At 58.1% G+C, this 14,322-nt stretch overlaps 2 protein-coding genes across 5 annotated transcripts in view; one reads left to right on the top strand and one right to left on the bottom strand.

The window, feature by feature from the left end:
* AGPAT4 (1-acylglycerol-3-phosphate O-acyltransferase 4) overlaps nucleotides 1-11,670 on the top strand; it is a 72,148-nt gene extending 60,478 nt beyond the window's left edge. The window contains exons 4-9 of the mRNA XM_087817734.1: nucleotides 1,335-1,496; nucleotides 1,929-2,082; nucleotides 3,704-3,806; nucleotides 5,661-5,736; nucleotides 9,141-9,339; nucleotides 10,056-11,670. Of these exons, the coding sequence (XP_087673860.1) occupies nucleotides 1,335-1,496; nucleotides 1,929-2,082; nucleotides 3,704-3,806; nucleotides 5,661-5,736; nucleotides 9,141-9,339; nucleotides 10,056-10,150 (789 nt within the window). The 3' untranslated portion in view covers nucleotides 10,151-11,670. The remainder of the gene's footprint in view (nucleotides 1-1,334; nucleotides 1,497-1,928; nucleotides 2,083-3,703; nucleotides 3,807-5,660; nucleotides 5,737-9,140; nucleotides 9,340-10,055) is intronic.
* An 8-nt stretch (nucleotides 11,671-11,678) lies between these two features.
* The window catches only part of MAP3K4 (mitogen-activated protein kinase kinase kinase 4), a 69,438-nt gene continuing 66,794 nt past the window's right edge, over nucleotides 11,679-14,322 (bottom strand). For 2 of the 4 annotated variants that reach the window (XM_087817731.1, XM_087817732.1), the window contains exons 26-27: nucleotides 13,250-13,443; nucleotides 11,679-11,838 (exon numbers count right to left, since the gene is read on the bottom strand). In XM_087817731.1, the coding sequence (XP_087673857.1) occupies nucleotides 11,703-11,838; nucleotides 13,250-13,443 (330 nt within the window). In that variant the 3' untranslated portion in view covers nucleotides 11,679-11,702. The remainder of the gene's footprint in view (nucleotides 11,839-13,249; nucleotides 13,444-14,322) is intronic. The other 2 variants (XM_016211266.2, XM_087817733.1) reach the window with 1 other exon arrangement.

The following is a 14,322-nucleotide window of genomic DNA, read 5'->3' as shown; positions in this document are numbered from 1 at the left end:
GGGCAGGCGGCCCAGCATCTGACCCAGGGACATGCGTTAACCTTTACCATGGCCTGTGGCCCCCGAGAGACAACCTGGCCTCATTTCTCAGCTTCCCCAGCTGTTAGCTGCGAGGCTGGACAAGCTCCTTAGCCTCTCCGAGCCTCAGTTGGATCACCTGTAAAACGGGCGACCTGTTCCTACTGGTTTGGAATTGAAGAGCAGTTACATAAAATGTCGAGCGTGCGCCTGGCGCCAGGGCAGCCCTCGCCTCACACACGAGTCCCCTGACCCACGGGGACCTCATGGATGGGGGGGGACGACACTAGACCTGACAGATGCCTGTGCTTTTTCTTCCCGCTGTGGGGACGATGTTGTGCATTTCTCTATAAGGTAAAGAGCAATGGCTGTTTACTCTTTTCTCCCGTCTGCACAGTGGTCAGGGGATGTGGCCCAGTGCCCCCCGCAGGGCTGGAACCTCACCGTTGTCACAGGGGTGGCGGGAAGAGGGGAGGCCTTGCGGAGGCCTCGCTCTCCTCAGCTCTGCGCCGTGTGTGTTCGGGGCATAGCCAAGCACCGGTCACCAGGAGCAGTGCCGAGGCCTCCCGACGCCCCTCACGGCCGCCTCGGCCGTCGGTGCCATTGACCGGTGACGGCTCCTTCAAGGAGCATCTTGGCCAATTCCAAAATGAAGGGTGACCAGATAGAGCCCAAATCCACTAGAGAAAGAGCTGTTTTTGCGTCTCCCCTGCCTGCCCCCTGCACCCACGGAATCCTGGTCTTCCCAGTCCGGTGGCGGCCGTGCAGCCTGGCACAGCTGGTGAGGTGGCGGCCCGTGCCCAGCAGCCCAGGGCGCCAGCCTGTCGGTGGGCCAGGTCCTTGGGTCTTGAACCAGCCTCAGCCTCGGGAGGTGCTGGCAAAGGGACGGGTGGAGAGCTCCCAGCGGGACCCGGTGATCCAAGTTTAACTCCAGCTCCACCGTCCCCTCGTCTGGAAAGGCGGGCGACGTCGCCCCGCAGAGCCCGCAGGCTGGCTGTGGACTGAGATCAACGGAGAGAGTTTGCAAAGTGCTGTTACAACTTGGGATGGGCTTAGCGAGCAGAAATGGTGATCACATGCAGACCCTTGGCTGATGCCATCCAAGACTGCCCCTGGTGCCTGCTCAAGCGCCCCCCCCCCCCCCGGTCAGGCCCACTCCTCCACCCCACACAGGGCGGACTCAGCACAACTTTGGCCCTCCAGCTTCCTGCTTCCCTGTGTCTGGACTGTGCCCTCCAGCCGTTGCAGTGAATGTTGCTCTTCTTCTAGTGAGATCCCATTACCTTTCCCTGACGCCCAGGCCCCTCCTGTTCCAGGGCTCCAAGGTGCTGGCCAAGAAGGAGCTGGCCTACGTGCCCATCATCGGCTGGATGTGGTACTTCACCGAGATGGTCTTCTGCACGCGCAAGTGGGAGCAGGACCGCAAGACCGTCTCGAAGAGCTTGCTGCACCTCCGGGACTACCCCGAGAAGTACTTCGTACGTAAGACCCCCCAGCAGCCCCATCCTGCACCCAGCAGCCCCCTGCACCCACCTGGCCGCCTGACACGTACCACATCTGCCCCACTGTACGCATGACGCCTCTGTCCGGCCTGCACCTGAGCTTATTGGTGCAGAAAGAAGTTCCAGGATGCTCTCATCACACACACACACACGCACACACGCGCACACACGCGGCAGCCAGGTGTCCTGCCCTGAGCTGTCAGCAGAGGCCGGCCGGCTCTGGGTTCACCATGAGGACAGGCGGGCACACCTGCCAGGCCACCCCTCTGGCCATGCCCCAGGGCTCCTCTGGGCCTGACTGCCACGTGCGATGGGGGAGGGGTGGGTAGTGTGTCCACAGGACGCCGTGTGGGACCTGGGACCCGCGTGACCACGGGCGCTGCGTCTGACCGGCCCTGTCCCTTGCAGTTCCTGATCCACTGCGAGGGCACTCGCTTCACGGAGAAGAAACACCAGATCAGCATGCAGGTGGCCCAAGCCAAGGGGCTGCCCAGCCTCAAGCACCACCTGCTGCCGCGCACCAAGGGCTTCGCCGTCACTGTGAGGAGTTTGAGAAATGTAGGTAAGGAAGATCCGGGTCCCCAGCCTCCCCACCGCCGCGAGGAGACCCGCCCCGCACCCGGAGGCACAGCTTTGCCCTTGGCCCGGCTTTCCTGCCCACCGTGGTAGTAGCTGGGAGGGGAGGCGTACAAGGATGGCACGTGCACACCCGGTTAGCCAGGGATCAGGGACCCGGCCCCTGGCGTGGGAGGTGTGGCCACTGCCTGCATGCCTGTGCACGCGCGCACACGCACACGCACACTCACACTCTCGCTCACTCTCAGGCAACACCGCCCTCCCCTGCTCAGCCCTGGTACTGCAAGGCCGTAGGCCTGGGGAGCGCCGGGGCCTCACGGGTCCAGCGGGGCCCACGCCCGGTCGGCCAGGTTAGACCAGGTTATTGTTTGTGCTTTGTTTGCATTTCCTGCTCACCCGTCAGCACCAGCTGCCCCCAGATGATGAACTCTGTGGCCTCGTCATCTGTGGCAGCGACCCTCTGAGTCTGGAGCCCTAAGTCACGCTAGGTGAGAATAAGTAGCCGCAGTAACTGTCTCCAGTCTCTCGTCACGACTCCGTCTCCTCCCCAACCCTGTCCCTTTAGGTTAGAAATGCCATTCTCTCTCTCTCTCCCCCCCAATATGTTTTTATTGATTTTTAGAGAGAGAGGAAGAGAGAGGGAGAGAGAGAGAGAAATATCATCGTGAGAGAAGCATCGATCAGCTGCCTCCTGCAGGCCCCCTGCTGGGGATCGAGCCTGCAACCCGGGCATGTGCCCGGACCGGGAATCGAGCCCGTGACTTCTCAGTCCACAGGATGACACCCAACCAACTGATGCACACCAGCCAGGGCCATTCCTTATTCTTTTCCTGCCAAGCGACCAGCCGTCCTCCCAAAGCCCCTCATCCCTTGTCTCCAGAGGGGCTGGCGGGGCCGAGCTGGGGCCCTGGGGCAGCTTGGCCTTGTGCGGGGACAGGCTGGGCACTGTCCCAAGGGAGAGACGCAGCCGGTTCAAACGTGATTCTGTCCACACCGCTCACTCCTTGGCCTGGTCCTCAGGTCCCTCTGCACCCCACGAGGGCCCCCAGCGGCTCAGGGATTTGGGTCGGAGGGTGGGGTGTGGACGGCGGGTGATCTGTGGTGCTGCCCACCCCAGGTCGTCAAGATCAGATTCGTGTTTGTTTCTCAGCCGTGTTTAAAGCGGCCGTAGTTCCGTGATTCCCAGGGTCTTATTCCAGCGCACAGCTGTCCCATTTCCCTGGGGGAGATGCCCATAGAGGGGCTGTGTTGACACTGCCCAGACGCCCGCAGAGAGGGTGCTGCGGGCCCCTTGCTCTTACCTCCGACACGTTGGAATATTGGGGGTGCCCACCCAGGTGGGCAGTATTGCTTTACCTTCACCCAGCCTCAGGGGCAGTTCTGGTTTTTCCATCAGTAAGTTTCATGGGCTTTTTTGGTCACAAAACGACACGTGTTCACCGTAGAACATTTGGACAAGACAGAAAAGCAAGAAGAGGAAACCGGTGGCCCCTGGTTCCCAGACAACCAGCCAGCCCTTTGATTACTGTTTCCCAATGTGTGTGTCTACAGAACGGAATCGGGTTCACACGCTATATACTGCTTTGTATTTGTTTTATTTTTTATAGTTTCAGCTGTATATGACTGTACACTCAATTTCAGAAACAATGAAAACCCCACCCTGCTGGGAGTGCTGAACGGCAAGAAATACCACGCCGACCTCTACGTCAGGTAAGTGGGCGGCGCCTCCTTCCCCGGACAGACGCGCCCCTCGAAGCGGGCAGGCGGCAGGTGGCACAGCCCTGCCCCCCGGGAAGCCTCCCCGGTGTCCTCGCTCCACAGCCTGCGCTCCTATGACGCCCTCGCGAGACACCCCCCACGTGTGACTACTCGCGAGGCCTCCTCTCCCCTGCTCCTCCCGACAACTCGTTCTGACCGTGGAGCTCAGGCCGGACAGACACACGGACGTCAGTATTTTACAGTCCTTTTGAGACGCATGTGAAGGGACTATTTTATGGGCCTCTTTTAAGAGGATGTGTCTGCTACGGACAAATACACGCAGATAAGTGAACACGCAAGGTACACGGAGGCCTGGAAGCCAGGGGGACACATCAGTGGTGTCTCATGTGTGTGTGAAGCCCGGGCCGGGACAGGTTTATTGAAAACACTCCACAAGGTGTCAGAGCAGTTCCCTTCTCCCGTTTATTGACTCACAGTGGCCGCTGCCCTGTCATCGAGATTAGCGGTCAACAGTTGGAAGACGCATCGGACAGTGGAACAGGGGTGATTCACACATGAAAACCCCACGTCACGGGCTTGGGGCTGGTTTTAGGCGGTAGATTGTCTAACCAAGATCGGAAACTCCCACCGTAGAACCAGCCACGTATTTATAACATCCTGTTTTTCAAAGGCTTACGGATGCTCAGTTACATCACAGCACAGGGCAGTTCAGTGGCTGAGCATCCCCCCCACACCCCACCCCCTAACCACACCCCCGCCTGGAGGCAAAGCTGGAACCTTCCTGGAGGGATGCGCTGGTGGGCAGACAGCCTCCCTTAAACAGCCTCCACCTCGAAGCAACTCCGCTTCCCCCTTAAAATAGGAAAGAAGCATCGTAATTATCACTGTTTTCTTTCCTAAACGCCGCGGCCGGCCCACCGTCCGCCTTATCAGTTGTGAGGCCTAGGAGGGCGGGGAACGCAGCCGCGGCCCCAGAGGAGGCCTCCCCCCGCAGGGAAGTGAGGCTTTGTCCCCCAGTCATTCAGCACCTGGCAGGAACCCCACTCGGGCCAGCGGGGCCCGGAGTGTTTGGGGGAACCCTGAGCAGGCAGGATGCAAACTGACTTCACCTCCACGGGCCGTTCTCAGGCCGCTGCCTGTTTGGAGCACACGGAGGAATCGGGGGAGGGGGCGGGGGGACAGCCAACCTTGCCCCCCTCCACCTCTGAAGCCGCCCCGAGGCAGGCTCCTCCTGGCGAGCACACCTCTCTCCTTGTGGCTGGAGGAGCCTGTTATAAAGGACAACATGCTCGTGCGAGGCCTCAGCCTCAGCCAGCCCCAGCCGAGGGCCGTCCTGAGCCCCGAGCCTGGGAGGATCCCCCGGTTTCTCCCTCCTGGGGAGCATTAGTTCCCCAAGACCCATGTCCTTGTATTCAGCGAAACTCTGGCAGAAAGTCCGCCCAATGCTCCGAGGCCCTGGGCATCGTTCGATGGGACACTTTGCTGTTGGCGTTTCGTTGTTACCCTGCTGAGAAAAGTACCAGTGTGCTGCCCCCCAGCTTCTGAGTGCACTGGGTGGTCTCTCGTGGAAACGGAGGCAGTGTGCCCTCAACTGGGGCCTCCCCTGAGGTGGGGGCGGGACCGAGAGGCGGTGCCTCCCGGTCATTCTTCTATGGGCCATGACTGCCTTGGGGCTTGTGTGTCCCCAGTGTGGGCGTGAATCTCCCTCCCCAGCCCTGAGTTACCCCTTTCATGTCCCGTGACCTCGGCTCCCTGCATCGGGGCCCCAGGACAGCAGAGTGTTCGTAGCAATCACGTTCAGGGGTGCCCAGTGCTGGCCCCGCTAGCTCCTCTCTCTGCCCGCAGGCGCATTCCCCTGGAGGAGGTGCCGGAGGACGAGGGCAAGTGCTCGGCCTGGCTCCACAAGCTGTACCAGGAGAAGGTCAGTGCGCGGGTCTGCAGGACCCAGGCGCCCATTGCCGGCCGCACAGTGGGCGCATGAGGGGTGCTCCGTGGGGCCCTCGGGGGTCTGTGGTGCCGGTGAGCCCTTCCTGTTGGGTGAGATCTCATACCCAGCTAGTCACGGTCCTGGAGCTGACCCTCTACTTAGCAACAGGGCCAAGAGCGCAGCAAAATGTTTTTAAAGGGGCGTCACAGAACAAGTGGAACTGTGTTAGGGGTGCAGTGGGCAGAAAAGGAAGTAATGGCCCCACAGCCCTCGTCTGTCTCCCTGCCTCTGCTCCCGAGATCTTGGGGTGTGCTGTCCCCCTGAGCAGTGCTCCTGGTCTCAGCGGCTCCTGGGTCCACACCTGGTTGCCTGTCTGGTCTCAGCGTCGCCGGTGGGAGCAGGCAGAAGCTCCCGAGTCCACCCTGGCCAGGTGCAATCTCTGCAGTGCCCCCGCCCCATCTGTGGTCCAGCTCCCCAGGGCCCCCCGCTTTCCCTCCTCTGGGCACGGCCTTATCTTCCACCCATTTCTCTCCTTCAAGTGCGGGGCAGAGGGAGTCTGATTATTCCTGCCCTAGCCGCTCAGTCTTGGGAAGGAGAGGACGTTGGTGTCCGCTGGGTGACGAAGGCGTTTCTAGGACCCGGTCTGGGCGCCGTCAGCACTTAGTTCTGATCCATCATAACTTTAGGCCCCGACCAGCTCGCTACCTAAAATCCAATACGTGCAGCAGGATCGAACGTCCCTCACTCTATAAACACAGGCTGCCCGGCATCGGCTGTCTCTTCTCCCCGCTCCCCACGTTTCCACACGACTCCCAGTCGTCGAGGTTCCTGCTGATGCCGCCTGGGCCCCGACAGAAACACACTGCAAACTCTTTCCTCCGGTTTCCAGCTCGAGGCAGCGTTCTTCCTGGGCTGTCTTCCGGCTGAATCAATTTAGCTTTATAACAAATGTCACTATTAGCAGAAAGGAAACTGCTCAGAAAAGGCCTGAGCAATGAATCCTTTTGCAGAGAGCCCCACAAACGAATCGACAGCCAATGCAGCCCCCAAAACCCATCCCAGCAAAGGAGACTGTTCTCAGTCGGCCCACCTGTGCCGGGGCACAGTCTCCTGAGATGGTCACAGCTAGGGCTGAGCAGGAAGCTGACTCATACTGGCCTGTTCTCTCCCTTGTCGCCTGAGAGGCATGTGACCGGTCACACAGGCATCAATCAGCATGCAAGGGTTGTCGGGTCCAGGCCCGCATTTTCCAGATGGGAGACGTTTGAGGACCACGGTTTGGCTGTACCCATTAGCCCTGGGGACCCACCCCTACTGGCTGTGGGGTGTGGGCTCTGAGAAACCGTTCACACCCTCACGGGACCCATAGGGACCAGAGCAGTTCCCAGATCAACCCCACCGCAGGTTGAACCTATAGACCGAGAAGCACCTGGGGACAAAAAGGAGTTCTAAGGAGAGTGACCTCACAGGGTGATCTGATCTTAAATTCCTAACGGGCAGGTCGCTGGGAGGTCACACCCCTAACCTCTGACTCTTTATTAAAAAGCTTACCTTTGCCTTAAGCCAGCCCTGTCTCTGGGCATCTAGGTGAGCGCTCCTGTGAAATAACCGCCCTGGAGAGCACCTGATCTTAACTGCCCTGCTCCTCCCACCCCCGGGGCCTATTCCCAGCTCCCCCGCCAGTTCCGCACGCGTGAAAGCCGCACATTGCCGCCTCGGCAGCATTTTCCTCAGTCTTGGCGACCTTGCTTCCAGGCACAGCCTCTGTTTGGCTCAGAGACATTTTTATGAACATTCTCTGCAGGTTTGGATGCTCTTAGGTCGACACACCTTCTCGTTTCTCAAAGTCCTTTCTGGGTCATGGTATGCAGTTTGCTGGAGGGATTAGAAACGAGCCACTGTTGGTGAAAATTAAACAGGAATGAAACGAGCAATGCTCTGAGCTGCCTTGGGGTGTGCAGGCTCCGAGGAGGCCGGGTGGGAGCGGCCCTGGGTGGGGTGCGGGGGCTTATCAACGGCAGAAATTTACTGCTCAGTTGTGGAGGCTGGGCGATCAGGAGTCCGAGCTCGGGGTGACAGCAGGGTCTGATTCTGGTCACGCCTTCATCGCAGGTGCTGTGTCCTCACAGTGGAAGGGGGAGGGAGCTTTCTGGGGTCTCTCTTAGAAAAGGGCACTAATCCCAGTCCTAAGGGCCCCACCCTCACGGCCTAATCATCTCAAAGGCCCCACCTCCTAATACCATCACCTCAGGTTTCAGCTCGAGTTCTAGGGGGACACATTCAGTCCACTGAACCCCTTCACCTAGTTATCAGGCTCCTGGTGGCCCCAACCTGGGCTGAGGAACATCACCCACGTTTCTGGCGGGGAGGTGACACGGGAGGCCTTGGCAGAGTCGGGCACCACCTCCCCAGGCCTCTCCCACCTCAGTCCCTTCCTTGTAAGACCTCTGTTTAGGTGACTTGCTGTCTCCCTGTTCTGGAGGGTGGGGGCGCTCGGCACAGGAGCCTACTGTCCTACAATTGCTGGATTGTTTGATTTCCCTGGGGCACCCCAGGCTTCCCGCAGCTGCTGTCGGGGAGCAGGAAGACGAGGCAGGGCTGGGCCTGGCGAGGCAACGGGCTGGGGCTGGGCGCGGACAGAGCTCCTCATCTCCCCGGGCGAGGTCGGGGCGCTTCCAAAATGGCCCGTTTTGTGAACCCACTTTAAAAATAATGACTGTGAGTGGTTGGAAAAAGCACCTTTTTCTGTTCACCCTGGCTGGAAAAGGGGAAAAGCACGATACGCTTTAGCCATTTCTGTCTCAAGCTGTTAAAGAATACAGCCCCTGAAGTGAACGGAAGCTCGTTTTCCAGAAGACTCTGCTCCTCAGAGGACCGGACGCTGCTGGGCAGGACGGGCCGCGGCCTAGGGCCTCGTGTGACCCGGCGTTTCGTTGGCACCCACCGTGCCAGCCCCAGGGCGCTCTGACACCGTGGGAGTTAGCTGCCCATGTGCAGAAGCATCGATAATTGAGAGGGAAACGCCCCGTGGTGGTCTGACGCCGAACCGGGGAGGTGGTCTCTGGCCCTCCTCCGTGGCTGGACCCACCCCGGGCCAGTGTGGTCAGGGGCCACAGTCTTGGCCGTCGCCACCCTCGCCCCAGCCTAGCAGCACCCTCAGCTGTGGCTTCTTGGGGGCTGCTGCTCACCCGCCCGCAGACGCAGCCCCGAGTGCTGCCCAGTCCAGGCGTCTGGGGGCCACCACCCACAGGAGCCGGCTGCGGAGCATGGCTGGGCACCCCGGTGCTCTCCCCCACCCCAGCCCATCATGTGCCTGCAGACCCCCAGGGGCCTTGGGAGGGGCCTGCGGAGCCCGGTGGTGTCTGAGGAGAGCACTCAGGCCCCCTCTCTGTCCCCAGGACGCCTTCCAGGAGGAGTACTACAGGACGGGCACCTTCCCCGAGACGCCCATGGTGCCCCCCCGGCGGCCCTGGGCGCTGCTGAACTGGCTGTTCTGGGCCTCGCTGCTGCTCTACCCCTTCTTCCGCTTCCTGGTCAGCATGGTCAGCAGCGGGTCCTCCCTCACGCTGGCCAGCTTCGGCCTTGTCTTCTTTGTGGGTGAGTGCTGGCGAGGGGCACCGGGGAGGGGTGCAGGCCACGTGTGGGCAGCTCGGCGGGTGTGGAGTGGGACTTTGCCCGCTCGCTGCTCTAATACCTGCCCCCAAAGCAAGGAGGGGACGTGCTGGGCACTGGCACTAGATGTTTGAGCCCCTGGGTTCTCCAGGCACCTGGTTGCTCTTTACTAAGCTTCCCTGGAGGGTGCCCCAAGTTCCCAGCCCAAGTCACAAGACTCCTCTGTGCCTTCTCTAAGCCCACGGACAGCGGGCAGGGTTTCCCAAACTGTTCTCCAGGGTTGAAGGCTCAGACCCAACAGAACAGCCTATCTCTGTTCCTTTGCTGCTGTTAATCTTCACCTGAGGATATTTTTTCCATTGATTTTTTTTTTTGAGAGAGTGGGGGGGGAGAGAGCACGAGGGCCACACTGATTGGTTGCCTCCCGCATCCCCCCAGATGGGACCGGGGAGCAAGCCTGCAACCCAGGTATGTGCCCTTGACCCGGAATTGAACACTCAACCTTTGGTCCACGGGCTGACGCTTTAATCGCTGAGCCACACCAGCCAGGGCTTGCTCAGTTCCTTTTGGTGTCACTCGGTCCAGTGAGCCCCAGCCCGAGCTCCAGGGGAACTAGGATGAGATGGCACCCAGATTTGCCAGCTCTCCTGAGGCCTGAGACAGATGCGCAGTCCTCACAGGCTCCTCCCCCCTTTCTGCAGCCTCCATGGGGGTCCGATGGATGATCGGGGTGACGGAAATTGACAAGGGCTCTGCCTACGGCAACATCGACAGCAAGCAGAAGCAGAACGACTGACTCAGGACTCGTTCAGTCCCCAGGGGACTTGGGGAACTGGTGCACGCTGCCGTCTCCCTCGGTGGGACCCGGTGAGGACGCTGGGAGCCCCTGCTGGGGAGGCAGGGAGTCTGGTCTCAGCGCTGCCGGATGGGGGGAGATGTGCTTCCTCTCTCCTCCCCTATGCTTTAGTGGGTCCAGTTCTTTTTTCCCCTGCGTGTGAGTGTGTGTGTGTGCGTGTGAGAAGAACTCGAGGTGAGGATGTGCGGCTGAGTGCCGGCCTTGTCCTGTGACCACACCCGGTGTCCAAGGTGCGGGGGGCAGGCATGGGGAGTGAGGGGAGCTGTCCCTTTTTTCCTCTGGTGCTGTTTTCTGTAACCCTGGCTGCCAGAGATAGAGTGAAAGGCGCTGTAGGTAAGGTGATTAAATTATGCCTCCAAAAAATAGTGTTTGGCTCCTCTGTGGTGGTAACACAGACCCCTCCATCCTTCCATTCCCCACTCAGCTGGGCACTTTGGGACCAGTGATGTGCACCCAGCTCGCCAGGAGGGCGCTGGGGGTGGGAAGGCGCGGCATGCCTGTGGTGCCCATCCCAGGGGCGTGCTCAGCTTCCCAGACATCCTGTCTGCCTAACATCATCTCAGCTCAGGGCAGCCCTGTGGACACACAGTGGGGCAGAGATAAGCACACAGTGTGACTGCGTAAGGACTAAATCATGATCTTATAAAAAGGTTTCAGCTTTATAATCAACCTTTAAAACAATTTAATAGCCAAAAGAAATGAAAGCCCTCCACCACTACACATAACTGGGCTATTTTAGAAAACTAACTAGAGTACTTACATTCTGAAAAGCTGTTTCCTGTTGCGAGATTGTCCAGCTGGATTTACACTGACCGGGCACCTTCGCACCTTGGTGTAAACAAGCTGAGCCCCCACCATGTGACAGCAAGGCTTAGACTCCTACCTGGTACACTTGTTGGCTGATGTAAAATTGCCTGAAACCCGTTGCCCTTCTCCATCTGCGGCCTTCCGTTCCTCCTTCCCCTCGCCAAGGAGCCGAGCGCCTGCAGGTACCAACGTCCAGCCAGGGCCCACCTTCTGCCTGACCACCCCTTCTGCCCAGGACCATGGGACTGAAAGCAAAAGACCTGTGTCAGGTCACATGGGCTCAAAGCTGATAACCATTAAGAGATAAGGCAACTGCACTTTCCTAAAATAAACCATTTATTGAAAAAAGAACCTTTTTCTTAAATTTCATTATCAGCCTTTTGCAGGACAAGCCTGCAGCTTGCCAGCAACAACAGGTACAGTTTCACAGTCAGTGCCCTCGACAGACGGGAGTCACAGCAAGGCCCGGACGCCTGGAAACACTACAGCTGCTTCTGAACCAAGAACGGTCAAAACACTACACTGGAGTCGCGGTCTGTCACGCGAGGAATGGGGTGACGAGGCAACATCCGTGTACAGTAGAAATGGCACTTAGCATGTAGCTTCTTTACCTCATGGACACTCCTCGGGAGCCCCGTGCAGGTCACGCCAGCAGGGGCGAGGCGACGCCCGTCACGGTGCAGCTTCAGCCGGGGGAGCTGAAGAGGCTCCCGCTGTGCCTCAGCAGTCGCCATGTAAATATTACATACAGTAGTGACGAGTCTCCCGAGCGCACACGCTCCAAGCCAGGCGGCTGTGCTTCATTCCTCATCCGTGCAAACCTGCGGGGAAGCAGGAGAGAGCTAAGCCTACGCACACTCAATGAGACAGACTCACAGCGTGCGGCCTGCCACATCCCGCGTCCCGGTGCGCCGTCCGGCACCCAGGGAGTGCTTCATGACGCAGGAGTCACAGCAGTGCTGAGCGACTGCCCCGTGAACTGGCCACTGAGTGTTTCTAAGAACAATTCAATCTGAACTGTGTCTATACTTTTCGATGAAGAAACACATTTTTCTTTTGTTACAAATCCCTAACAGCAGATCCAGTTCCTGGTTCCCTAACCTCACCCACCCGGAAGGGCGTCACCCCAGCACCTCCCCCCGCATCAGAAGCTCCCTGGCAGGCCCCCCACGTTCCCTCTGCAGCTCCGTCCGCATTCCGTCTCCCCGAGTACTCTCCCGGAAATATTCTGTCTCCTGAGTCCGTACCCTACCCCTGCTCTCTCCAGTGCCAGCCCCAAATATCCAACGCCCAACCGAAATCCCCAAGCGGGCTTTCCAAACACACCTCAAACTTCATCTCCCCAAGAGGTAACTACCATCTCCCTGACCCCATCCCCAACCAACTGCCCTTGGCGAATTTCTGTAACCTGGGGCCGCAGCCAGCAGTCTGAGCGCCACCCTACACTCCTTCCCTGACTCACCTTCACACCCAACGAGCTTTCAAGCATCCTCGGTAACTCACACCTGATCTCCCACACCCAGCCCATTCGCTCCATCAGCAGCTCCCTAAGGAGCCTCCTGCCCCCAGAGCGAGCGTTCTAAAGCACTCCTTAATCATGCCACACGACACACTGAAACTCCCTCCCATGGCCCTGCCACTCTCCCAGCCTCATCCTTTGCGCTTTTCACATCCTGTGCTGTCAGCACCCACCTACTTACACACAGTTCCCAGACGGTTTAACCCGCAGCAGTGAGCCTTCCACCTCTCCCATTCTGTCTTCCACACCCCAACCCCAATTCCTGACCTGGCTAAACCTCCCAAACAGCTCACATCCAGCTCTAGAAAAAGTAGCATCTGGGATTACCTGACCTTCCATTAGGGCTCACACACCATTATCACAACTCTGACATACGCTGAGTTATCACGAACCCTGTCTCTACTCTCAGTGGAGGGTAGTGATTCCTAACCTGTGCTCAGGCAGACGACACTCTCAAAGGGAAGATGGTCTCTCACCCAGTCCGTTTAAAATTCCGTTTAACAGTCCCAGGGGCACCTCAACCACCACCAAAGTGGATCGAGCCAGGGAACACACTGAACATTTTCCAGACAAAAGCCACACGCAGAATTGCCGGGCACAGCTAAACGTTCCAGTCCCCTTCAGATACAGTCATAGATATTTTATACTTAGGCCCCCAAACTTCCTGAGTGCCCACTACACACAGAACCGGAGTCAGACATGGAGAGGCCCACCGAGCGGTCTGCACCTTGACAAAGGAGTGGTCGAGGAGCTGGCTGGCTGTCCACCGCATCCTGGGCTCACTTTCAAGGCAGTGGGACAGGAAGTCCTTTCCCTCCAGGCTCAGCCGCTCCGGGACTGGCGGCTTATGGCCCATCCCCACTCTGTACATGATCTGGAAGTTGTGCTCGTACTCATGCCAAGGCCTCTGGAAAGAGAAGGTCAGGTTTGCATATTTAACATGATATGGCCATGAAATGACCACTTCTCAGTCTGTTTCTAAGCATCTCAACATACATATCAGGGGCTGGCCCACCTTTACTTAAAGAGTCTAGTAATATTTCAGGCTTTCGGGCCACATGGTCTCTGTCACAACTATTCAATTCTCCCGCTGTGGGGGGAAAGCAGCCATAGGCCACGTATAAGTGAATCGGGGTGAAACAGTCTGCCCGCCCTGTGTGGGTGCCAGCCCAGCATAATCTAGATGCTATCATCATGCAAATAAAAAATGCAATACATAAAATGAAATGAAAATGTCAATAAACCAGAATTCAACATTATCGTCAGGGATGTTTCATATGCCACCCTGCTGATTGACTGTCAATTCTATTACTGTAAAGATTGATTATTTTATTAAGATCATGGGAAAAATAAAACCCATAGGGGAAAGACCGCGATCTGTGCACCATCCTTACTTGTGCACAGTGCACTGTGACCTGTGAGACCTCGCTCTTTCTCTGAAATATGGCTTCAATGAAATAACAGATACCATGGCCACTGATTTTTAGAGACAGTGGAAAGGAAGGGGAGAGAGAGAGAAAGAAACATCAAACATCAATGTGAGAGATGTGAGAGACACATCAATTGGTTGCCTCTTGCACACACCCCGGCTGGGGCCAGGGATCGAGCCTGCAACAGAGTTACATGCCCTTGGCCAGAATCAAACCCGGGGCCCTTCAGTTTGCAGGCCAACTCTCTAGCCACTGAGCAAAACCACGGCCATCTTTCTATGTGAATGCTAATAGAAATAATATCACCTAGCATTTATTAAGCACTCTGTGTGCTCTTTTTCAGCAGCTGCAAAGTA

Source organism: Miniopterus natalensis, chromosome 5 (genome assembly GCF_054644295.1).
Source record: "Miniopterus natalensis isolate mMinNat1 chromosome 5, mMinNat1.hap1, whole genome shotgun sequence".
NCBI lineage: Eukaryota > Metazoa > Chordata > Mammalia > Chiroptera > Miniopteridae > Miniopterus > Miniopterus natalensis.
This window is presented reverse-complemented; position numbering and strand designations above follow the sequence as displayed.